Source organism: Myodes glareolus, chromosome 13 (genome assembly GCF_982192425.1).
Source record: "Myodes glareolus chromosome 13, mMyoGla1.1, whole genome shotgun sequence".
NCBI lineage: Eukaryota > Metazoa > Chordata > Mammalia > Rodentia > Cricetidae > Myodes > Myodes glareolus.
Genome location: NC_142038.1, coordinates 49748178 through 49774429, shown reverse-complemented (window position 1 = coordinate 49774429; position 26252 = coordinate 49748178). Strand labels below are relative to the sequence as shown.

Here is a 26252-nt window from a genome sequence, read left to right as displayed (position 1 = left end):
TAAGTTTGAAATAAAATATTTGAATGATTTATACACTAAATGTGTACATACATTTTCTATTTAAATAGGGATACATTAATTTGTTAGATATTGCCTTAGAGTGTATAAAAAACGTTTCTTTTTGATATAATTTAATTTGAATATTTTAGAGTTGGAAGGTTAGTCAATATAAAATTTTAGTTTGCTTTCACCAACATACACCAATTGGTTTGTAACTATTTCACTCAAATGGTTAGCTGATGAATTCGAACGATTCAACTGTATCTGTGCAGTGGAGTATTCCAAAAGATAATTTCTTCCATAATAATTTAAAGTGAATTACACAAACTCTTAGCATTAACCTCAATACTTTGATATTTGACAAAAATGAGTTCTTCTTTTGCTTACCTGATTATTCAAATCGTCAACGTGTGATAAGACCAGCTGTCTTCGAGTTTTGTTTCCATGATCCCACTCATGAAAAATATCGGATACTTGTACCAATTATGCAGCTTCAAACAGTAACAGCACTGGTAAAGAAAAATCTGCATACACTTTAAAACGACTTTAATTTGGAAACCTTAAATAGTAGTTAATTTGAAAATAGAGTTGTAAGAGTTTCACAAAAATGCCACGGGGTGGCGCTGCAGGCTAAGATTGTGATTAAAAATCACTAAAATACCAGGAATTGCTTGTGAGAAAACAGAACAAAAGACGCAGGAAAGAGCTTTGCCAGGACTGCGGAGCTATGAAGGGGTTTGGACAAGGATATACCGGATTAATGTAACATTAAGAACAACGCTGTGAAGATCCCTCCTAAAAAGAATCAAAAAGCCAGCGTTTTAAAGCACTGGGAGACTGCTAAAGGATTGGATGCAAACAATCGCTTTCCCAACACGGAGAAGATGGAGAGAATTCACCCAAACAGGCAAGTCATGGCTTTTATTTTTATACTGGCTTTGGTTCAGGTTTGGAGTGAGCCAACAATCCAATACTCTATCATGGAGGAAACAGAAAGCGGCTCCTTTGTAGCCCATCTGGCCAAGGACCTGGGTCTGAGATCTGGGGACCTGACAGCCCGGTCTGCACGGGTGGTGTCTGATGATTACAAGCAGCGATTGCTGCTGGATCCCGAGACTGGAGATCTGCTTCTGAGGGAGAAACTAGACCGGGAAGAGCTGTGTGCCTCTGTGGATCCCTGTGTGCTGCATTTCCAGGTATCTCTTGAAAAGCCTGTGCAATTTTTTCAAGGAGAATTACTGATCCAGGACATAAATGACCACTCACCAGAATTCCCAGATAGGGAAATGCTTTTGAAAATACCAGAAAACAGTCAGCCAGGCTCTCTGTTACCACTGAATTTAGCCCAGGACTTGGATGTGGGCAGCAATGGACTGCAACAATACACAGTCAACCCCAACTCTCATTTTCATGTCCTCACTCGAAATAATAGCGAAGGCAAGAAATACCCAGAATTGGTGCAGGACAGAGCCCTGGACAGAGAGGAGCAGGCAGAGCTGAGCTTGACCCTCACGGCTCTGGATGGGGGCTCTCCACCTAGGTCAGGAACAGCCATGGTTCGAATCCTGGTCCTGGACATAAATGACAATGCCCCTGAATTTGTGAAGACCCCCTATGAGGTGCAGGTCCTGGAGAGCAGCCCCCCAGACTCCCTGGTCCTGACTGTCCTAGCACAGGATGCAGATGCTGGCAACTTTGGGAGAGTTTCCTATGGCTTGTTCCAAGCATCAGATGAAGTTCAACAGACTTTCTCAATAAACAAAATCACGGGAGAAATACGACTGAAAAAGCGATTGGATTTTGAAAAAATTAAATCTTACCATGTGAAAATCGAGGCCACGGATGGAGGAGGCCTTTCTGGGAAGGGCGCTGTGTTGATAGAAGTGGTGGATGTGAACGACAATGCCCCAGAGCTGACCATATCTTCACTGACAAGCTCAGTCTCAGAAAATGCTCCTGAGACCATAATCAGCATTTTCAGAGTTGGAGACAGGGATTCCGGAGAGAATGGAAAGGTGGTTTGTTCTATTCCAGAAAACCTGCCGTTCATCCTCAAATCCACTTTCAAGAATTTCTACACGCTGGTGACAGAGAGTCCTCTGGACAGAGAGAGCAGAGCTGAGTACAACATCACCATCACAGTCACCGACATGGGCACACCCAGGCTCACAACCCAGCACACCATAACAGTGGAGGTCTCTGACGTCAACGACAACGCCCCCGCCTTCACACAAAGCTCCTACACCCTGTTTGTTCAAGAGAACAACAGCCCCGCCCTGCACATAGGCACCATCAGCGCCACAGACTCAGACTCAGGCTCCAATGCCCACATCACCTACTCGCTGCTGCCCATCCACGACTCGCTGCCCATCACATCGCTGGTTTCCATAAATGCCGAAAATGGTCAGCTGTTCGCGCTCAGGGCGCTGGACTATGAGACCCTGCAAACCTTCGAGTTCCAGGTGGGCGCCACAGACCAAGGCTCGCCCGCGCTCAGCAGCCAGGCGCTGGTGCGCGTCCACGTGCTGGACGACAACGACAATGCCCCCTTCGTGCTCTACCCGCTGCAGAACGCCTCTGCACCCTTCACAGAGCTGCTGCCCAGGGCGGCAGAGCCAGGCTACCTGGTCACCAAGGTGGTGGCAGTGGATCGCGACTCTGGCCAGAACGCCTGGCTGTCGTTCCAGCTGCTGAAGGCCACGGAGCCCGGACTGTTCAGCGTGTGGGCTCACAATGGCGAGGTGCGCACCTCCAGGCTGCTGAGTGAGCGCGATACGCCCAAGCACAGGCTGCTACTGCTGGTCAAGGACAATGGCGATCCTCAGCGCTCTGCCAGTGTCAGTCTGCAGGTGCTGCTAGTGGATGGCTTCTCTCAGCCCTATTTGCCTCTACCGGAGGTGGCACGCGACCCCGCGCAGGACGATGACGACTTGCTCACGCTATACCTAGTCATAGCCTTGGCGTCTGTGTCTTCGCTCTTTCTCTTGTCTGTACTGCTGTTTGTGGGGGTAAGGCTGTGCAGGAGGGCCAGGGCAGCCTCTCTGGGTAGCTGCTCTGCTCCTGGGGGACACTTTCCTGGACACCTGGTGGATGTCAGCGGAACAGGAACCTTGTCCCAGAGCTACCAGTACGAGGTGTGTCTATCTGGGGATTCTGGGACTGGTGAGTTCAAATTTCTCAATCCCATGATCCCTGAGCTGTTGGTTCAGGATTCTGGGAGAGAACTTAAGGAAAATCTCCATGGCAGGGAGAGTTTTGTTTTTCACTAAGTCATTGGTTCTCAACCTGTGTATTTGGGGGACCTCTTTGAGGGATCGAACGACCCTTTCACAGGGGTTACACATCAGATATTCTGCATATCAGATATTTACATTATGAGCCATAACAGAGACATATTGCAGTTATGAAGTAGCAACAAAATAATTTTATGCTCCCAGGTTCCCACATCATGAAGAAATGTATTAAAGGGTCATAGGAAGGTTGAGAACCACCGATCTAAGTGATGTAAATTCCTAAGTTTTGTACCATTGTTTTCTTTTAAGAAATGATCTTGTTTCTACGAAGTTCTCTACTAGTCTAAAGTACATATATCCTTAATTGCTCTGATAGTTTCTTTTTTGTTGGTGTGAAAGTACTAGGCTTTTAGTTGTACCAAGCATATTTTTTCTCTGCATATGAATATCTCTTGGCGATTAATACTCCCATAGCTCTAAAGAACCCAAATGGTATAAAATTTTCTTTGAGTGATACTCTTAATGATCTTCTGAGACATTTTACTGCTCTCAAAAAAACTTGGATTTTTTTTTGTGGCACCTGCCCTTTCCATGTATTTTTGTCTTTACAAAGGTAGATTGCTTAAAATTACTTATATTGTCTGGATCTTTCTGCCTGAATGGAAAGCCACATCATGTCGTGTTCACTATCAGGCTACATGCCCTAAATAACCAAGTCGTAAAAATGTCAAGTGTATGAGCACCATGCTTGCTAGTGGTCCTCTTTATTCGGTTGCAAGTGTTCTGGAAATGATACCCTTAAAGTCTGAATTCTTATTTGACAAAAATTAAAGAGAAAATGTATTTTCTCATCCCATTAAAAAATAAAACTGTTAAATCGTTGCTTTTATATATTAATAAATTTATCTTTTGATAATTTTGATAATTAATCTCAGAATTCTATCTTTCTGAAAAAGGAAAATGTAGGATTGTTGAGGGCACCACATTCATCTTGTTTTTCCTCATCCAAATAAGTCCATGGTTTAATTTGTGTGTCTTTTCTGAACACTTCTCTCGCCTTTCAAATGAGAAAATTTCTTTTGAAATTTGACTATTCTGCTTCATTCTGTTTATTAGAAGTTTTCAGCTTTATTTCTTTGTGTTATCTGGTGCCTTGGGTAGAGTTTATCAATCAGCAAATATTATTTTTGATGTTAAGTCATTTTGTTTTATTGTTTAGCATACCCTTCAGTTACCTCGAGTTAAACTGATGAATAATAATGAATAGTATTTTGCTTGTTAGTAAAGTGGAGCAGTAGCATGCTTATTGATTTGCAGTCACAGCTTTCGTTGTGCCCAATAAGCCTGGTGAAATGATTTCTGGGCTTCTAACTCACTTTGCATGTCTGTAGATAAGGAAGACTATGTCAAAACTCTTTGAACTTTTGGCAGAAAATAGAAACTTTCTTTATATCTCACCATCTATTTCTAAATTTTAACTCTCAGTCTATGTGAAGTGAAGCAGTTGTAGTTTTACCCAAATTCCTTTGCCACCAAAGCTACACAGCAATGAAAAAGGCAAATTACAGCAGTTTAAGTTCTTATTGAAATGTAGATTTTTAGTTGTCATTCAACTAAAAGGAAATAAATAACCTTGAAAGTCAGTAAGCCCCACCCAGAAGACCTGAAAGTGGGGAGGAGATCTGTTAGGAAGAAGGGTTTTGTCGGGAGGAGGGGGTAAGAGAGGAGATTTGAGGTGTGGGAAAGGGCTAACCAATGTCTGAAGAGACAAAGACTGAGAGTTTCTACCACTGGTGAGTCTTTGACTACCCAGGGTATCAAGCGCAACCTCATCAGGGTCTGTAAGAAGCAAAGCCTACTTGAGCATCTCACAGGAGAGGTGCTCAATGCAAGGTCCAGGAGGGGAAATATACTAAAGCAACCTTATGAAGACATGTATTTCTCTTAAAGGAGCATCTGTAAAGCCAAGAACTGTCTTGTGAGCATTAGTCATGAAATCAAAGACAGCCTTTAAATTCCTGGGCAAAAATATTCCCGAGTATAACTCTAACACACACAGCCTTCAGAGTTGAAACTTCTCAGCAAAGATCAAGAGAAATCATTGCCTCACATGGGCACTGAGAGAAACACTTTTAATGAATTAAGTAGGCAGAAGGAAACAATCCCAAAGAATTGCAGACTTGTGTCAAGAGGTAAAAAGTAGCAGGAAAGGTTACAAGTGAATATTGACCAGGTGTTGGCTCTATAAAGCAAGAACAGTGGTGTCTTAAGATAACACAGAGGCAGAGGAATAGGTGTACAGAAAAACATGAGAAAGCAGGAAAAGCTTTAAAAATGGTGGCACACTCCTTCAGTCTCAATAGTAAGGAAGCAGAGGCAGGTGGATCACTGAGTTAGAGGCCAGTGTGTTCTACAGAGTGAGTACCAGGCCAGTTAGGGCTCTGTAGTGAGACTCTGTCTCAAAAAATTGGTTTTCTAAACTATTCATCTAATAGTCTCACTCCTTTTTCTTCTGATCATTCATTCATGGGCATATTTTATATGATGATTTAGGTTTGGGGGAGTTTTTTTAAAAGATTTTCTTTGAAATACCTTTCTGCTCATACAACTAGTATACACATTTCTATATTTTTGCTGTTTTAGTAGGCCTTCCTTAAGGATATTTTAAGTCTGTTTTTAGAAAAAAAAACAGTTTTTCTATTTGAAGTTTGTGTTTTTCTTCCTTCTCTTTATTATTTCTTTTTGTAAACTTTATTTTTTGAGATTCTCATTCTATTCTCCATGTCCCTTGACTTTACATCTTTATTTCTCCCTGCTATGCCAGCCCATTGTCTCTATGTCATCCCAGCTCACTCCGAGACTGTCAGCCAGTAAATATGTAGAATTATTTAAAAGTTATGTTTATAAATTTTTTCCAATGATAATTTATTTCTAGCTTCATTATTTGTAACAACTAAAGACTGCATGTGATCTTTATATTTACCTTGGGATTGAGTCTTCATCTCTCAATTCTCCCTTGGTTCCTTTAGCTATAAAGCATTGAGATGACCACATCTTCGTGATGGAGAAGTCATATATACATGCACACCTACATAATCTACATGTACAACTTCTATCAGATAAATTACACCATCATGTATTGTATCTACTTTCTGGTTATTATAGATTTACTATGTGGAATTACTATCATTAACCGTGGCTGCTCTCTCCTCTACTTTGCTAAGAAGTCTTAGTGCAACAAGATCAGACACACGAGAAAGCACTTCTTTCCAATGACCTTTTTCTCAAACCATGGCTGCTGCACCTTCCTTTTCCTCCCTGCCATCTTTGTTATCCCTCTTGTTATCTCTTATTTTCTCACTCCTCTATTTTTGTCTCACTTGTGCTGAAAGTTTAGAGTCAAGAAACACAGTATATAAGAATTGTGTGCATGGTTATTGTGTGCAAGATGTTTGGTTAAAAAAATAAAATTTGAATGTATTCAGGTGATGAAATCATTTGAACTAGTGGGCCATGGTCTCTTTGATCAGTTATGCTTTTTCATATACAATGCATTTATTTTTGTTTTAATTAATCTTTGGATGTCAAAAGTTATAAGGAAAATATTGTTGTACTTGATAATTAATGTAGAATGCTATTTGAAATTCAAAACTGAAGAAAATATAAAATCTGATCAATCATATCTTAGATAAAGGTATTATATAAATCTATTACATGTACTGAATTATTACAAGCATGCATATGAGAACTAGCACAAACATATAAACTTGTAAAAGTAGTCAACATAGCACAACTCAGCTGGGTACCAGCATCTCTGAATGGGTTAGACATCAAGGGTTCAAAAGGAAGCTGCAAGAAAGAAATGGCAAAACAAACCATTTTTCTTTTTTTAAATGCAATCAAAACCAGATATATGTAAGAGGAAAAAAATAATGAATTACTATTTCTAATGCAAGTTTTTTTATTTGAAATTTGATCACTGTAATGTACCACTGCAACAAATAAAGGAGAAAAACAGAATGATTAATCTGAATGGGTACAGAAATACTTTCTGAACAAAATCCATCACAATCAAGTGGATACAATGTTAACAAACGAACGTGGAAAGGAATTTTAAGTATGCTCAAAAGTATACAGTAGTCAGATGTGGTGGCACATGCCTTTAATCTCAGTAGGCAGAAGCAGGTGGATGTCTGTGAGTTTGAGGTCAACCTGGCCTATGTGGGGAGTTCAGGACAGTGCAGGCTGCACAGCAGGAACCTAGTTCAAAAAATTAAACAAATACAAATGTATTAAATATCACTGGAGGCAAATAATTGGATATTTTCTGAGGACAATCAACAAGAAGACGAGGATGCCCACCCTGTCTAGTACCAAGGTTACACAACCAGTCTCATCCAGAGGAATAAGGCAAAGAAGACATAAAAGCCACACCAGAAGGAATAAAATTATATTTTTAAATGACGCAATTATACACACAGAAGCTATGGAGACACTGCAATCAGAAGTCATCAGTGGAGTCAGGAAGGGCAGTAGATGCAAAGTCGACAGCATGCGTGAGTTCTGTTTAAATGAAGAAAAAGTGAAAAAACTAAAAGCATTTAAAGTGACTTCCAAATATATAAGTCTTTAGAAACAAATCTAATCGGGAGTTGTAAAGCAGAAAGATCAAGCATTCCTGAGAAAAATATAAAGATCTAAGTCAATTGAGGAATGCATAACAGTCTATTGGAAAGACTGTGGATAAAATTTTGTTTACCTTTAAAGCAATCAATAGAAATTGTAAAATTGTTGTGGGATTCCCCTCTGTATGCTGTGATTACGTTTTATTGCCATTGGTTAATAAAGAAGTTGCTTTTGGTCAATGGCTTAACAGAGTAAAACCAGGCGGAAAATCCAAACAGAAATGCAGAGACAGAGTAGGCGGGATTTATGAGAAGCCATGTAGTTTCTGGAGGAGATAGATGCCTCTGCTGGAGCCTACTGAATCTTTGCCGGTAGGGTATGACCCCATGGTGATGCACAGATTAATGGAAATGGGTTAGTTTGGTATATAAGAATTAGCTAGCAATATGTGTAAGCTATTGGCCAAGCAGTATTGCAAATTTTATAGTTTCTGAGTGATTATTTTGTGGTCTAGGCAGCCAGGAACAAACTAACAACTTCTCTAACATAAAATCTTAGGCAAAACCTTCAACATTCTTCTTTGTGAATTTGATGGGGTGAATATATATTTTGTATTTATATACAAAGAGAAAATAATAAAGCAATCTTAATCCAAAATAACACTGAGTATACTCTAACAATAGTGTAATACATGGAAGAAAGAACTGCTGATACAGATTTAATTCAAATTAAAATTTCTGCTCTTCAAAAGATTCTACAAAGAAAATTTTAAAATGAAACAAAACAAACAAACAAACAAACGAAAAGAATTCACAGACCAGGAAAAATGCTGTCAGTGGATGTGTTTCATTAAAGAGAGCTATCCAGAACATATAAAAACATTCGAGACTCAACATTGGGAAAACAATATCATGTAAAAATGTGCCAAAGATCCCAATACTTACTAAACAAGACTCAGAGTTGCCAAATAAGCACATGGGAAGAGACTCCATATCAATGACATTAGGCAAATGCAAGTAAGTTCAAGTAACAAAGGGATATCACTGCACAACCATAATGCAGAACAGCCAGACTCCAAGATACTGACACCCACTACCAGCTGAAGATGACTTGAAGCACAAAGGACCCTTATGCATGGACTGTGGGAATGAAAATAGTACAGCTATTTTAGAAGTTGGTTTTGCAGCTTCTTGCAAAACCACGAACATTTTTATTTTAATTTTTAAATTGTTTTTTTTGAGTAATGTTATTTTTTCCTGTTTTCCTCCCTTCCTCTCTTCTCCCCTTCAACCTCTCCCATGATCCCCCTGTTCCCAATTTACTAAGATCTTGCCTATTTCTACTTCCCATGTAAATTAGATCCATGCATATCTCTTTTAGGGTCTTCTTTGTTGTCTAGGTTCTCTAGGATTGCCAAGCACATTTTTAATCATTTTTTTGTATTTATGAAATTAGCCTTAAGTTTAAGACTACATGAAAACTGGGGTGTGGTATTTATTGCAACCTTTAAAATCACTTGCCAAAACCTTTCAGTGACCAAGATCCTTCAGTAAGTGAAACTGAGAAAGTCTGATTCAGTCACAAATTATTATTCAATACCAAAATGCAATGAGCTCTCAATCCATGAAAAGGCATTAAGTAAACTTAAAACACATATTCATCACAGAAGCAAAACTGGAAAACTTTTAATACATAACATTTTAAAAAGGCAAAAGCTTGCAGACATTGAAAAAGATAAGTGAGCTGGGCAGTGGTTTCACAAAGCCTTAATCCCAGCCCTCAGGAGGCAAAGGCAGGTAGATCTCGGAGTTTGAGGACAGCCTGATCTACAGAGTGAGTTCCGGGACAGCCATGGCTATGCAAAGAAACTCTGTCTCAAAAAAAAGATAAATGATTTCCAGAGATTCAGAAAAGGGAGAGGAAGATTAAACAAACAGATTTTGAAGATTTGGGGTCAGGGGAACTACTTTGTGGTACTCTAAAATGGATGCATGTTGAACTAATCCAAATCTATATAGTGTAGAGTACATAGAGGGAATCCCGATTAAAGTGAAGGACTCAGGAAAAAAATATGTGCTAATACTGAAGCTCGATCAGTTATAAGAAATGGACCACTCTGGAGGGAATGACAGGGAGGAAGGGTGTACCCAGCTGTGCAGATTCTCTGTGTCTTGAATTATTTTTTCTGTGAATTTAAAATTCCTTAAAACTCATCTTTTCAGAGGAAAACTTACCCTGAAGATAATAAACCTATTATAGAGCTATGAGAAATAAGAGAACACAGCATTACTGTTTGATATTCGAGGCAAATGGAATCTTTGAGCTGATTCAAGACCACCTAACTTAGGACATTGGGACAACTCAGAAGCAATACTTTTAAATGTGAAAAATGAAACAATCATCCAAAATACACAAGATTTGCTATGACCTTGAGGATGAAAGGATTTAAATAGGAGAAAAGTGTTACTCAGAAATGGAAAATGTTGGGCAGATCAGACTAAGTTAAAGATAACTAACTTTTGTTTCTCAAAGACACCATAAGAAGGTTAAAAAAGAAAGCATAGAATTGAAAAATTATTTACAATATACATATGCAAAAATGGTATTACACTAAGAATAAAGATTCTCCTGCAGACCAAGAAGCCATCAGACCAATGCCTCAGATAGAAAAATGTATAAAAGACCTTGTCATGAGAATGCACCTGAATGGTCAATAAACATGTGAAAGTTTGCATCACTTCATTAACCTCCAGTGAAATACTAGTTAAATGTACACTATGACATCCCTACTAGAGTGGTTAAAACTGGAAAGACAGCATCAAGTGTTGATAAGATTATGGAGCAACTGGAATTTTCATGTGTTGCTGGAATTACTTTTTCACATTGCTGGGAATGGAACCCAATTCACTGAGTGCGCTAAGCAAGCATTCTATTATTGAGCTGCATCTTTATTCCTAGCTTTTAAAGAAAGACTGTTGAGAAAGTGACACACTATATATCCCACACTGGCTTTGAACTTGAGAGATATCCCATGTGTGTCTTCCCAGAGATAGGACTACAGGGGCGAGTCACCAGGGGCAGCTCAGCACAACTAATTCTGAAAACTACTTCACAGTGTTTGCCAAGGACAAATGTATTTCCACACTTTGATGCACAATAAACAGCTCTGATACATATGATATGCATATTTTATACCTAGAATGTATGAAAGATTGTTCATTGGAGTAACATTCAAAATTCAAAGTGGTGGCACATGCGTTTAATCACAGAACTTGGAAGGTAAAGGCAGGCAGTTCTGTGAGTTCAAGTTCGGCCTAATCTATATGATTATAGATCATATAGGGGCTATGGAGAGAGATCTTGTCTGAAACCAAAACAAACGACAAATAAAACTCAAACCTGAAACCCACAATGATCCTTAACTGGAGTATATGCAACTAATAGCTCAAACCTGGAGGAACGCCATAAACAATGAGAAGAGCATACCACATATCCGCTAACCACGGAGAATGACAGCGGAGAGCAATCCCACGACAGAGAGGTACTCTACTGGCACTGCTTTATAGAAGTTCTAAGAAAGGCAAAATATCCAAGTCAGGGTGGTGCCGAGGACGAGAGTAGAAACTAATGAATAGCAGCGGGGACAATATTTGTTTAGATAGAAGCTATTTATTCCTCTAGATTTATTCATCTATATTAACTTCGTGACTCTTTGCTGTTCTGTAGACTTAAGATTAGTGCCAGTTTTTATGTGTGTGTAACATTTCAATGAAGAGCAATTTGGGAATACTCAAAAATTTTGTAGATATCCATTATATTGAACCTCTGTATTAAAAACACCTTTTGATCAATATGCCATTTTGTTCGTTTAAAAAGTTATGTTCACTGAAAATTAACACAATACATGTGTTAAAATTTCTCGTTGCTAAGATTAGAGCATGCAATGGAGGATAATTCTGTATCTGAAAGGGTGTTTAAACATAGCAGTGCTGAAACTGAGAACAAGTGAACCACACTATTTGCAATACTAGAATAGCACGCACGGTGGCGCTGCAGACTAACAATTTGTATAACAAGGGCTCCGAGAATGCCTAGGACGCCATTCCCCGGAATCAGAATGGGGAGTGTTCCAGAAAAGAAGGGGACATTTACTTAAGGTCTTGGGGGAAAGACTCCTGGAAGCAATTCAGTAAGATTTAATTGGAGGCTATTTCACCAAACGTTAACTGTGTGGATTGAGACAAGATTAAGAAGCAGGAGCTCCATCTGGACTACATCTGAACAATGGAGAAAGCTCTAGCAAAAACACCAGAGAAAAGGCAAGTTGTTTTTCTTACTATATTGCTGCTTTTGTGGGAGGCTGACTGTAAGACAATAAGATATTCCATGCCAGAAGAAACAGAGACTGGATACTTGGTGGCTAATCTGGCAAAAGATCTGGGGCTCAAGGTGGGGGAACTGGCCACTAGAGGGGTGAAGATCCATCACAGTGGGTACAAAGAGCTCTTGCAGCTGGATGCAGAGACCGGGAATTTGTTTCTGAAGGAAAAACCAGACCGCGAGGAGCTGTGCGGGGCGACAGAACCCTGTGTGCTGCACTTCCAGCTCATACTGGAAAACCCTGTGCAGTTCTTCCAAACTGACCTGCAGCTCACAGACATAAACGACCATTCTCCAGAGTTCCCTCACAGGGAAATGCTCCTAAAAATTCAAGAAAGTGCCCAGCCAGGGTCTGTGTTTCTTCTGAAGGCAGCTCAGGACCCTGACATAGGCAGCAATGCTGTTCAGAACTACACAGTCAGCACCAACCTCCACTTCCATGTCATTACTCACAGTCGAGCTGATGGCAGGAAATACCCAGAGCTGGTGCTGGACAGAGCTCTGGACAGGGAGGAGCAGCCTGAACTCAGTTTAACTCTCACTGCTGTGGATGGCGGGTCTCCGCCCAGGTCTGGGACTACCACAGTTCGCATTGAGGTCTTGGACATTAATGATAACGCTCCCCAGTTTGTACAGTCGCTCTATGAGGTGCAGGTGCCTGAGAACAGCCCCCTTGATGCCTTAGTATTGACGGTCTCTGCCAGGGATTTAGATGCTGGGATACATGGGAATGTAGCCTACTCTCTGTTTCAAGGTGGTGAAGTTTCTCAACCATTTGTAATAGACCAAGTCACAGGAGAAATTCGTCTCAAAAGGGTATTGGATTTTGAGGAAACTCAGTATTATAACATGGAAATTGTAGCAGCAGACAGTGGAGGTCTTTCAGGAAAATGCAGTGTAGCTGTACAGGTGATGGATGTGAATGACAACGCCCCTAAACTCACCATATCGTCGCTCACTAGTTTCATCCCAGAAAATGCTCCTGAAGTTGTACTTGCTGTTTTCCTTGTTTCTGACCCAGATTCTGGGGACAATGGAAGGATGGTGTGTTCTATTCCGAATGATCTCCCATTTCTCTTAAAACCCACTTTCAAGAACTATTACACTTTAGTGACAGAGGGACCACTGGACAGAGAGAGCAGAGCTGAGTACAACATCACCATCACAGTCACCGACCTGGGCACACCCAGGCTCACGACCCAGCACACTATAACAGTGGAGGTCTCCGATGTCAATGACAATGCCCCCGCCTTCACACAAAGCTCCTACACGCTGTTTGTTCAAGAAAACAACAGCCCCGCCCTGCACATAGGCACCATCAGCGCCACAGATTCAGACTCAGGCTCCAATGCCCACATCACCTACTCGCTGCTGCCAACCCACGACCCGCAGCTGCCCCTCTCCTCGCTCATTTCCATCAATGCCAACACTGGACAGCTCTTCGCGCTCAGGGCGCTGGACTATGAGACCCTGCAGACCTTCGATTTCCACGTTGGCGCCACAGACCAAGGCTCGCCTGCGCTCAGCAGCCAGGCGCTGGTGCGCGTCCACGTGCTGGACGCCAACGACAATGCCCCCTTCGTGCTCTACCCGCTGCAGAACGCCTCTTCGCCCTACACAGAGCTGCTGCCCAGAGCAGCAGAGGCAGGCTACCTGGTCACCAAAGTAGTGGCGGTGGATCGCGACTCTGGCCAGAATGCCTGGCTGTCGTTCCAGCTGCTGAAGGCCACGGAGCCCGGACTGTTCAGCGTGTGGGCTCACAATGGTGAGGTGCGCACCTCCAGGCTGCTGAGTGAGCGCGATGTGCCCAAGCACAGGCTGCTCCTGCTGGTCAAGGACAATGGCGATCCTCCGCAGTCTGCCAGTGTCACTTTGCAAGTGTTGGTGGTTGATGGCTTCTCTCAGCCCTACCTGCCTCTGCCTGAGGTGGTGCGCGACCCCGCGCAGGATAATAACGACTTGCTCACACTCTATTTGGTCATTGCCTTGGCGTCTGTGTCTTCGCTCTTTCTCTTGTCTGTGCTGCTGTTTGTGGGCGTGAGGCTGTGCAGGAGGGCCAGACAATCCTCGCTGAGTGGCTGCTCTGTGTCTGAAGGACACTTTCCTGGACACCTGGTTGATGTCAGCGGCATGGGGACCCTGTCCCAGGATTATCAATATGAGGTATGTCTGGCTGGAGACTCTGGGACCACAGATTTCAAATTCCTCAACCCCTTTATTCCCAATGGTCTGTTTCAGAACTCCTAGCTCACGTTCAGTATCCGGGAGACCTAGGGTTCTATAACCGAATCAGAATTTGTTGCTTGGCCGTTGATATTTTCCTTTGCATTCAATAATCTTTGAGACAATGTGTTTCTATGTTGATTTTATTCCTTTTTTAAACGGAATAGTTTTTTCTTTTGTGAGCCTTAATGCATTTTTTTCTTCACTAATTTGGGAGGAGGGACATATAACTCTGTTGTGTTTCTCTGGTTATTTCAATAGTTTTCTTAGGAACCCATTTCTTCCTCTTCATTATAACCAGCATGGATTTCTGCAACACCCACTTTAAATGGTGTCTTGTTGAGGCTATGTATATAACTTGCTGTATATCATTCATTTTGATTTTCACTTCCATCCAGCTTGGTAAGTTTCCAATGTTCAGCACCCATTGTGACATTTTCAGAGGTGCACACACCACACATTGATACCATTCACTTATCACATTCTTTAATCCTCCGTTTTCCTCCCTATGACAATCTTAAGTGCTCCATTTTGCTTTCACGTACTTCTTGTCTTTTAGAAGGTGACTACTTAGCTTAAAAGATCTGTAGCTCCATGTCCCCCAAAATGACATTTTTTGTTCTTGATGCCTGAATAAAGTAACTCCATCGTGCATGTATGTGTTTCCCTCACCCACAATTCCCCACAGCTAATGAAAGGTGAGCATGAGATAATGTCATATGTCATAGTTTTCCATGTTTTGTACATAAATGAAAGGAGTATATTGTTCAATTTGTCATCTTTACTGACAATCATAATTACTATTTTAAGACTTTATTTGCTTAAATACAAGCCAAAATGACTTCTAAAATGTACCAGAAATAACATTGCTTGACCTAAGCCATTGCCAGTGGCTGAGTGTGCTTTTCACCTTGTATGAGAAGACATTTAGTGAGCCATGTGTTTGGATTATAATCTGATTTATAAATGCTGTATAAACATGAGGGCCCATTAAACTTTCCACAAACCACAGAGATGAATGGCTTTTAAGTGTTTTTAGTCTTTTTATCATTAATACTTACTTGCCATAAACAGGGTGACCCAGGGGAACTATTTCCATTGCGTCCTATCCATGGGTTCTTCCTTTCTATTTTTATCTGTCATGACATAGGATTATTGGGAATGAAATCTACCAATCCACACCAGTATCCTTCCTACAACATTTTAACTGAAAAGTGTACAAATATAGGAATTTATAATAGGAAAAAAACATACCACTGGGAAGTTTATTTTTTTCTAAAACTAAAAAAAACACGTGAAAGCAACCAAAACCCAGAATATGGCTATTTTGAGTGAAAAAAATTTATAAAGTTTCACATAACCAACCATTTTCTTGGTTAAATTTATTTAAAACTTACTTTTACTGTATTGCCATCTGGATATGTCTATCTAACATTCAAGTATTTTGTCTACAAGAAAAATAATAGAACTTATAAAAACTTGAAAATTGTTTTGGTAACTCTGGAGAGTCAAGAATGGACACATACATGCACAATGGAGTTACTTTATTCAGAAATCAAGAATGAAAATATAATTTTGGGAGACCTGGAGCTCTAGATCATTTAAGCTAAATGGTCACTCTCTAAAAGACAAGAAGTACATGAAAGCAAAAAGGGGGATTTAAGAGTGTGAAGGGGAAAATATTGACATATTCTTAGTTACTAATAAGTGTCATGTATAATTATAACCACACTTCAATGATTGCAAGAGTTGGGGAATCACTTTTCAAGAAGGAAGCTCTTTAGCATAAAAAATTTATGCCAACAAGCATTGTAGTATGAATTCTGAATAACTGGGAAAACATCTTTCTGTTATGCCTAAATATTTTGTATGAAAATTTTTGTCGAATTTTTATTCTTTCATACATATCTTCAATTTCTTGAAAATTATGCAATTTATATGACAATTATTTTTGAGAGGTATTATTATTATATAGAGTGTATAATATCACACTAATGTGGAAGGACTATATGTTGATAATCTATCTACAACCTGGAGACAAAGAATAAGATACTATCAGTAGGGATGCACATGTGTGTGAGTGTGTGTCTGTCTATCTGAGTGTGCCTGTGTTTGTGTATGTTCAATGCCTGGGGTCCATGGTGTACAAGGTGTGCCTTCAATCACTGATCTGCACCTCAGCCCCAGATCCTATTAATAATTTAATCTGTGGATGGACTATATTTATACACAGAAAAAAATCCAAGCTGATAAGATAACTTGGGCTGAATTTGAAGATATAAAACAATCAGTCTTGATTCAAAGTTATTTTTATTTCTGGGCACTTAAAAATCATTTAGCCGTTTATTTGAATTGCTTTCCAGAACTACAGCTATCACTTATATTTTGAGATAGGTTCTTACTCCTTTCTCTGTGTAGCCTAGGCTGGCTTCCAACTCTGCTAACTGCTGTTGCACTTTGGGGGCATTTTTCAAACTGCAAATATGATATCAGCGAAAGAGATTACTTTGTCTATCAATTCTCTAGTATTAAGGTTACTATCATTTATGTACAAGTTGGTATTACTGATACTTCAGTGTTTGAAGAGCAAACAAAATTAAACAAAAATTGAGTTCTCTTACTGCTAAATAACTTCAGTAGACAAAGAGCTCTTTTGGGTTCACTTATAGTTGAGCTTGTAGAACATCACACAACGTCTCATTCAAAACTGGCACTCAACTTGCTGTCACTGGATAATAAACTTGCAACAATTAGGAAATCAATGAATTTTCTGAGGACCTAAAGATTTATCTTAAACTTATCTACACATCAAATCAAAAGAACAATTCACTGGGCAGTGGTGGCAGATGCCTTTAATCCCAGCACTTGGGAGGCAGAGGCAGGAGAATCTCTGTGAGTTCAAGGCAGGCCTGGTCCACAAGAACTAGTTCCAGGACAGCTAGGACTGTTACACAGAGAAACCCTGTCTCAAAAAACAACAACACCAAAAGAACAATTCATATTCAGTAAAGGGGACAACAATTTAATTTTGTCAGAATAACACCAATCTCTATGGAGCCGGTTTCTCTAAAAACTCAGAGAACTGTAAAATAATGCATCAATCTCTAATTTAATTTCAAATTGAGCTTATTGATGTCTTTAATTTTAGCGATGGGGGAGATTCAATACAAGATTTTTCTGTCTATCCAATTAACTCTCAGAAAACTCTTTTCAGATTCTTGGACCTCTAATCCGTGCTTCTATTGCCCTCTGGTTACTATTGACAGCATCAAAATTAAATGAAAATTTCAAGATTGAGATTCAGTTACTCATTTTCAAAACATAATTTCGTGGGTAAATACTATCTGTCACTTTTTATTTAAAGACAAAAAAATCAGGAATTAGACACTTTCTTGAAAACACACTGTCCAATTTTAACGCCAAACAATAATAGTTTGGTTAATGATATACTTAACAATGAAAACATTTTTCTACTGCTCTTCCGTCACTCAACACTGTTGATTATATGTGTGGTGTCACCAGCTTCTCAGTTATTATATGTAAATCCCTTTTCCTTACACACTTGACTTTCCCCAGTTTTATTAGAAAAGTGATAAGTCTCATTTTATTTTAGATTATTTCATTTATTCATCATGTTCTGACATTTGCTATTCCAGAACTCAAGAGTCATGTAATACATGGCAGTTTCCATAGCTCTCATCTCCCTTTACAACAATTCCACTTGGCATATTTTTATATCAACCGGTACTTACCTCCCAATGGTCATTTCCTGCTTTTGATTTGGACAAATCAAATTTCTTTCATCTGCAGTCTTTGTATGTGGTTATGGATCTCTATGTCCAAGGGGAGAGAACAGACACTCAACCTGTCTAGTCATCTTTCCATAGCCTTAGTCATCCTTGGTGATGATGTTTTATCAGCTTCTTGCCTTCTTTTGGAAGCTCCTTCACGCTGTCCTGGCTTCACACTGACCACACTAATGGTCTTTAGAATAGAGACTAGAGTCTCAGAGTCATTTGCACTCAGATTTCAGGGGATCCAAGTTTTAAATAAGGGGGTTGGCTCAACTTTGTCACACATGGGTAGAAGTTCTGTTTCATTCTTATAGTTGTGTGTGAGCTAGACCCAATCTGCCTCGGGGCTTATAATTCTGCATTTTCTCTAAGAAGCAATGGCTTCAGAAAATGTCACCCTCCTCCTAGATGTTATTGTGTCCTTTAAGGTGCTAGAATGAGATCCTGTGAAAATATTTTTTTAACTTAATCGATGAGTGAAAGTCGCATGAAGAGCCATGTGGAATGACCTTTAATCTCAATACTGAGGACGCAGATGCATGTGGATATTTGTGAGTTAGATGCTTTCCTAGTCTATGTAATGAGTTCCAGGAAACCAGGACTACACAGAGAAATCCTGTCTCAGAACGAAACTAAGCAAAGCAATGCAAAACAAAAGAAAATAAAACAACAACAACAATAACAACACACACACACACACACACACACACACACACACACACATGGAAAACTCACAGCAGCAATCGAGGCAATAAATGTGCAAATTTGATAATGCTCTGCAGCAGTAAGCTACCACCCAAAATTCCTGTTCTGAATGAGCGGTTGCTATATTTATGTTCTCGTAAAAACATGTCATTAACTTGATACTTCAAATATGGGTCCCTTCTCATAAAACCATATATCAAATATTACTGTTGGAAAAAATGAAGATCAGATCAGCAACTACTAAAAACCTCATTTATGGGAGTAAACTGTGACAAAACCAGGCAAATGTAACAACAGGAGAGAGAGTTATGTACTAACGCATCTTTCCAGCATTGATTTGAAAATCCTCAACAAAATTCTGGCAAACCAACACCAACACCAAATGGGATTATACCCCGCAGTTGCAAAGGATTGACCCAGGAACATACTGGCCTGACACAACAATGACATTGAAATAGGCCTTGTGGGCAAAAGGACACAATTTTCTCAACTCACAAAACAATTTAGATTATTAATAATTGGAAAAGAAAACATCTATATAGCTATAGATGGAGTAACCTCACATCCTAATAATCTACAAAAAATACAAACACTGATAAACAAATTCAGCAAGTGTGCAGAGCGCAAGATTATTGCCTTCTAATAAACCATTTCTGCATATTAGCATCAGACAAACCAGGAATGAAGAAAAGTTCCTTGGACTCAAAAGGAACAAGATGCTTAGAGAGGAAGCAGACCAGGGTGTAGATGAGCTTCACACAGAACGGCAGACCACACTGCAGTAAAGCACCTGTAAGGAGGAAGGGGTACGTGGATTGAAGACGCCATGTTGTAAAGATTACCCTCAAAGTGTATGACTTCATGGAATTCTTATCCAAATGCCAGTTTCTTTTTTTCTCAGAAGTTGCTAAGTGTCTCTAAATTTTTCACGAGAAAATGCAAGGAGTCCAGTACAGTCAAAAAATATTGAAGAACGAACAAATTTAAGAAAATATTATAAATTAAAAATCAAACCTTTGGATGATTTTATTAAATGCATAAATACTATTTTCTATTTGAACACAGAAAATATTTTTTTTTAGTTTTAGAGTACATTAAAACTTATAGCACCAAACTACTTCAAATATTTTAGAACTGGAAGGTTAGTCAATGTCAAATTCTGGTGTGCGCTCAGCGTTATTACTCTCATGTGGTCAACTGATGAGTTAGATCTATGCGCCTGTATCTGTGCATTGGAGCACTTCAAAAGTGAATTCCCTCTATAATAATTTATACTAATCACACAGACTGCTGTTATTAACCATGTAACTCTTCTTTTTTATAACTGTAAGAAAGTACTTTAGAAATACGAACTTGTGTTTTGCTTACCTGATCATTCAAAACTTAAACATATGAGTTCGAGGACTAGCTGTCTTCTGGTTTGTGTTCATTAGTCCTCTCACGAACAGTGGAGGACAACCTTACAAATTGTGCAGTTTAAGGAAAAAAACAATGTTGGCAAAGAAAAGAAAACATATACACTTTCAACGTGGCATTGATTTGGAGAGTAAAACAAGTGTTGTGACTTACAACTAGAACGGTTTCAGTTTCCTCAAGAAGACACAGGGTGGCGCTGCAGGCTAAGATTGTGATTAAAAATCACTAAACTACCAGGAATCGCTTGTGGAAAAACAGAACAAAAGACGCAGGCAAGAGCTTTGAAAGGACTGCGGAGCTATGAAGGGGTTTGGACAAGGATATACCGGATTAATGTAACATTAAGAACAACGCTGTGAAGATCCCTTCTAAAAAGAATCAAAAAGCCAGCGTTTTAAAGCACTGGGAGACTGCTAAAGGATTGGATGTAAACAATCGCTTTCCCAACACGGAGAAGATGGAGAGAATTCACCCAAACAGGCAAGTCATGGCTTTTATTTTTATACTGGCTTTGGTTCAGGTTTGGAGTGAGCCAACAATTCAATACTCTATCATGGAGGAAACAGAAAGCGGCTCCTTTGTAGCCCATCTGGCCAAGGACCTGGGTCTGAGATCTGGGGACCTGACAGCCCGGTCTGCACGGGTGGTGTCTGATGATTACAAGCAGCGATTGCTGCTGGATCCCGAGACTGGAGATCTGCTTCTGAGGGAGAAACTAGACCGGGAAGAGCTGTGTGCCTCCGTGAACCCCTGTGTGCTGCATTTCCAGGTGTCTCTTGAAAAGCCAATGCAGTATTTTCAAGGAGCATTATTTATTCAGGACATAAATGACCACTCACCAGAATTCCCAGATAGGGAAATGCTTTTGAAAATAAGAGAAAACAGCCAGCCAGGCTCACGGTTTTCGTTAAAATTAGCCCAAGATTTAGATGTGGGCAGCAATGGGCTGCAACAATACACAGTCAACCCCAACTCTCATTTTCATGTCCTCACTCGAAATAATAGCGAAGGCAAGAAATACCCAGAATTGGTGCAGGACAGAGCCCTGGACAGAGAGGCGCAGGCAGAGCTGAGCTTGACCCTCACCGCTCTGGATGGGGGCTCTCCACCTAGGTCAGGAACAGCCATGGTTCGAATCCTGGTCCTGGACATCAATGACAATGCCCCTGAATTTGTGAAGACCCCCTATGAGGTGCAGGTCCTGGAGAGCAGCCCCCCAGACTCCTTGGTCCTGACTGTCCTAGCACAGGATGCAGATGCTGGCAACTTTGGGAGAGTTACCTATGGCTTGTTCCAAGCATCAGATGAAATTCAACAGACTTTCTCAATAAACGAAATCACGGGAGAAATACGACTGAAAAAGCGATTGGATTTTGAAAAAATTAAATCTTATCATGTAGAAATCGAGGCCACAGACGGAGGAGGCCTTTCTGGGAAGGGCGCTGTGCTGATAGAGGTGGTGGATGTGAACGACAACGCACCAGAGCTGACCATATCTTCACTGACCAGCTCAGTCCCAGAAAATGCTCCTGAGACCGTAATCAGCATCTTCAGAGTTGGAGACAGGGATTCCGGAGAGAATGGAAAGGTGGTTTGTTCTATTCCAGAAAACCTGCCGTTCATCCTCAAATCCACTTTCAAGAATTTCTACACGCTGGTGACAGAGAGTCCTCTGGACAGAGAGAGCAGAGCTGAGTACAACATCACCATCACAGTCACCGACATGGGCACACCCAGGCTCACAACCCAGCACACCATAACAGTGGAGGTCTCTGACGTCAACGACAACGCCCCCGCCTTCACACAAAGCTCCTACACCCTGTTTGTTCAAGAGAACAACAGCCCCGCCCTGCACATAGGCACCATCAGCGCCACAGACTCAGACTCAGGCTCCAATGCCCACATCACCTACTCGCTGCTGCCAACCCAAGACTCGCAGCTTCCTCTCTCCTCGCTCATCTCCATCAATGCCAACAATGGGCAGCTGTTTGCACTCAGGGCACTGGACTACGAGGCTTTGGAGGCCTTCGAGTTCCAGGTGGGCGCCACAGACCAAGGCTCGCCTGCGCTCAGCAGTCAGGTGCTGGTGCGCGTGCAGGTACTGGACGCCAACGACAATGCGCCCTTCGTGCTCTACCCATTGCAGAACATCTCTGCGCCCTTCACAGAACTGTTACCCAGGGCGGCAGAACCTGGCTACTTGGTCACCAAGGTGGTGGCAGTGGATCGCGACTCTGGCCAGAACGCCTGGCTGTCGTTTCAGCTGCTCAAGGCTACAGAGCCTGGTCTGTTCAACGTTTGGGCTCACAATGGTGAGGTGCGCACCTCCAGGCTGCTGAGCGAGCGCGATGCGCCCAAGCACAGGCTGCTGCTGCTGGTCAAGGACAATGGCGATCCTCAGCGCTCTGCCAGTGTCACTCTGCATGTGCTGCTGGTGGATGGCTTCTCTCAGCCCTACCTGCCTCTGCCAGAGGTGGCGCAAGACCCCACACAGGAAGAAGATGCACTCACGCTGTACCTGGTCATTGCCTTGGCATCTGTGTCTTCGCTCTTCCTCTTGTCTGTGCTGCTGTTCGTGGGGGTGAGGCTGTGCAGGAGGGCCAGGTCGGCCTCCGTGGGTGGCTGCTCGTTGTCTGAAGGACACTTTCCTGGTCACCTGGTGGATGTCAGTGGTGATGGGACCCTGTCCCAGAGCTATCAGTATGAAGTGTGTCTGAGGGGAGACTCTGGGACTGGTGAGTTCAAGTTCCTCAAACCCATGATCCCTAATTTGTTGCTTCAGGATCCTGGGAGAGAAATTAAGGAAAGTCCCCACTGCAGGGATAGCTTTCTTTTCAGTTAAGTATTCAAAGTGGTCCCCTGTATCTTCAGAATTAACATGCAGACTTTCATATAGATAAGTGTAAAGTGTACCTTTTTTCAAACTACTGCATGTGTGCATACGCCCAACTGCTCCAACTTTTCCTGTAGGTATTATTGTACATAGTTAGACTGTCTTTATAACATATGTGTAGTATGTATTTTCCTCATTTTTATATGCCTTTGGTGACTGATATTCTCATAACTATAAATAACTCTAGTAGCATAAAATCGAATTACTTTCCGCTTTAATACTAATAAGAAAATTTGGACATCTGTATAATTGTGTCACTTTTCCCCATGTAACTTTATCTCTTTAGGGTTCGAATGTTTAGTTTTTATTTGGCCTTAGCCTACTTTTGTCTGACAAATTCATGTCAAGATGCCCTTCATTAGAACTTTAGTACGTTCAGTTGTGACACTTGTGAGCAACATAAACGTTAGTGCTTGTTTGATTTATGTGCCTGCAAGTGTTTCAAATATCCCAAGATTAAAATTTTACATTAATTGCAATTTAGTGAAAATTAAAGAGGAAATGTGTTGTGATTTGTTATTCCATTTTTGAAATAAGATTGCTAATCCATTGCTAAGCATAACGCTTTTAAAAAGCAATATCCAAATCTGACCTATTTTCTGACCTCCTCCAAAGTGTTCAGAGTGATGAGGGACCAAATTTCTGCTTTCCTACCCACCCTTTGGGAGAAGCTGTGACATGATGGTTTGGCTGTGGCACGATGGTCTTGGCTTTTCATGCAGCTTGCCCTACCTTCCAATAGAAGAAATTTCTTCTGGACTCTGACAGTCTTGTCTATTTCTTGCTTTATGTCATTTGGTAGTTATAGATTTTAGATCAAGAGTAGAATTTTGGGATTTACCTTTCTTTGATATGCAATATGATTTTAGCTGTTTTTAACTTAACTTTTCAATCAAATCAAGTTGAGTTCCTAGAAAGTAAGTATTGTTTTGCTCTTGATTGAACAGCAGTGTATTTACTGAATTACGATTATTTATGTTATGTTCAATAGTAAGCACATTGTGTGATTCTGCCTATCTATATTAATTCCACCACTCAGGAGATAGAACTTGGCAAGATATTTTTAAGTTGAAGGCCAGTCTAGTCTTTAAAAGTGAGTTCCAGGCCAGCCAGTGCTATGTTGTGAGACCTGGTCTCAAAATGTAGCCGGAGTACTGGAACCTGTGCTGCCTTACTCCACAGAAGCCAGGATTGGAATTGTGCTTTTCAGGAGAGCTGGCAATCTGAGAAGGCAGCAAGTCAACGCCCTAACAACTGCCTATGTCTCTCTGCTATGCAGCAGATTGTACAGGAGCGGAAGGTCAGGGTGAGGCAGCCAGAGATTCTGAATTTAGTCTTATCCCTCTGGGCAGGTGGTCAGTCACATTTTTTAGGGTTGTAATGTCTTTGTTTTTCTTACTATTGCCACATGAACTTTTTTTTTTTATCTTGAGGATAGCAGGGTCACATGCTTCTTCTGCTGAGTCTATTTTGATTTGCTGGAATTATATTCCTCCAGGGGCATCTAGACAGGGATGGCACAGTAACTCAGAGTGAACAGTTGACCATGCATCTGGACTGAGCTATTCATAATACCCGAGAACAGACCCCTTTTCACAACATGGGGTACAAATGATGTCTCTAAACAGACTGAACATGGAAGTGCTTCTATTTGTCTTCTCTGTTCCCTGTCACTTGGAGGCTACATGTGTGATGCGGTAAGATCAAACAATCACAAAACCAGATTAAAGGTCACAAACTATTACCATTCAGCCACAGAAAATGCATTGTATGATACAAACAGAGTGGACTTAGGTTTCTGAGAATAAATCCCTTGGGATGAGACGGTGAGTCCTATAGTCTGTTTTGCTCCCAAAGACATTGGCTGAGTCTGGGAAACAATAGTTTGGTTGTCACAGAGATAGAGTAAATCAGTACATGTCGGTAGAATAAAGATTCCAGCTGAAGGCCAGTTCCATCTCCTGGGACACTTAGTTGGGGAAGAAATGCATAGTTAAAACCTAGATGCAGAGGCAGGAGGATCTCTGAGAGTTAAAGATGGCAGAATGATGTTTTTCTTGCTATGTAATAATGCAAGTTTGGGGCCTGCCTCATTAAGAAAATGTGGAGAATACAATTTCTCACCTGGAAATCAGGTAGTGTTTGTTGCTTATCAGGCCTGAGAACAACCTTAATCTAGCACAGTGACTGTTTGGATTAGAGTAAATTGATGAGCCAAGGCTCTACCAAGCAAATCTCAGAAGAATTTCTCCAGGGGGAAAGTAGTAACACCTTAATCCTAGGTTAAGTTTTCACATAGCCATCCAGTCTTAGGGAGAAAGATTCAATGCAAGCCCCCACTATGGGCTGATGAGAATTCACCAAGAGGAAAGACATAGCACATATGACTTAGAAGGTGAAGATCTTAGACTGAAAGGATAATATTAAAACAAGTCAACTTTAATCAAGTTAAATCAATGAGCAGTGACATAGAGTTAGTACAGTGGGGGAAAGGTGCTTGTTGTCACCAAGTCTGACGATCTGAGTTTGGTTTCTGGAACCCACAAGGAGGAAGGAGAGAACTGCCTTGTGAAAGTTATCCTCTGACTTAAACACACAGACCTTGCCATGTGCGTGTGAAGGCTCCCAGTTTGAAAATTGATAAACAACCATTCGAGATGTTTTACAAAATCCAGTCTAGACAAATGAAAGTTGAAGCACACCTTAGGGGGTCATAGGAAAGTTGTGCAGCATCAAAGTCAAAGAGAAAGCCAAAAAATCTTTTAGCAACTATACAAAAAGATGCATAATTTTAAAGAAACATCAGTTAAATGGAGTGAAGACTTCTGAATGTGATTCCAACAAATCATATTTTCAACATCTCCAAGGAAAATTACTAGGATGCTAGAATTCTATTACCAGCAAACAGAACCTTCCAAAAGGTTTTCAGACAAAGAAAATTATAAAAGTCTACATAAATACTGAAGGAATATGTTAGAGGAA

At 40.8% G+C, this 26252-nt stretch overlaps 3 protein-coding genes across 3 annotated transcripts; all 3 read left to right on the top strand.

Moving 5' to 3' along the window:
* Positions 1–625: 625 nt before the first annotated feature.
* Positions 626–7253, top strand: LOC148120010 (protocadherin beta-4-like). Its single transcript, XM_087896118.1, has one exon. It carries the CDS (start codon positions 885–887, stop codon positions 3267–3269), a length of 2385 nt encoding a protein of 794 aa, XP_087752244.1. The 5' UTR covers positions 626–884; the 3' UTR covers positions 3270–7253.
* A 4289-nt stretch (positions 7254–11542) lies between these two features.
* On the top strand, positions 11543–15473 carry LOC146891779 (protocadherin beta-6-like). Its single transcript, XM_087896120.1, has one exon. It carries the CDS (start codon positions 12144–12146, stop codon positions 14484–14486), a length of 2343 nt encoding a protein of 780 aa, XP_087752246.1. The 5' UTR covers positions 11543–12143; the 3' UTR covers positions 14487–15473.
* A 3501-nt stretch (positions 15474–18974) lies between these two features.
* On the top strand, positions 18975–23782 carry LOC148120009 (protocadherin beta-4-like). Its single transcript, XM_087896119.1, has one exon. It carries the CDS (start codon positions 20835–20837, stop codon positions 23217–23219), a length of 2385 nt encoding a protein of 794 aa, XP_087752245.1. The 5' UTR covers positions 18975–20834; the 3' UTR covers positions 23220–23782.
* The last annotated feature ends 2470 nt before the right edge of the window (positions 23783–26252 follow it).

Excerpts from the sequence above, each read along its gene's own strand:
- LOC148120010 (XM_087896118.1), top strand. The coding sequence starts at position 885 with ATGGAGAGAATTCACCCAAACAGGCAAGTCATGGCTTTTATTTTTATA.
- LOC146891779 (XM_087896120.1), top strand. The coding sequence starts at position 12,144 with ATGGAGAAAGCTCTAGCAAAAACACCAGAGAAAAGGCAAGTTGTTTTT.
- LOC148120009 (XM_087896119.1), top strand. The coding sequence starts at position 20,835 with ATGGAGAGAATTCACCCAAACAGGCAAGTCATGGCTTTTATTTTTATA.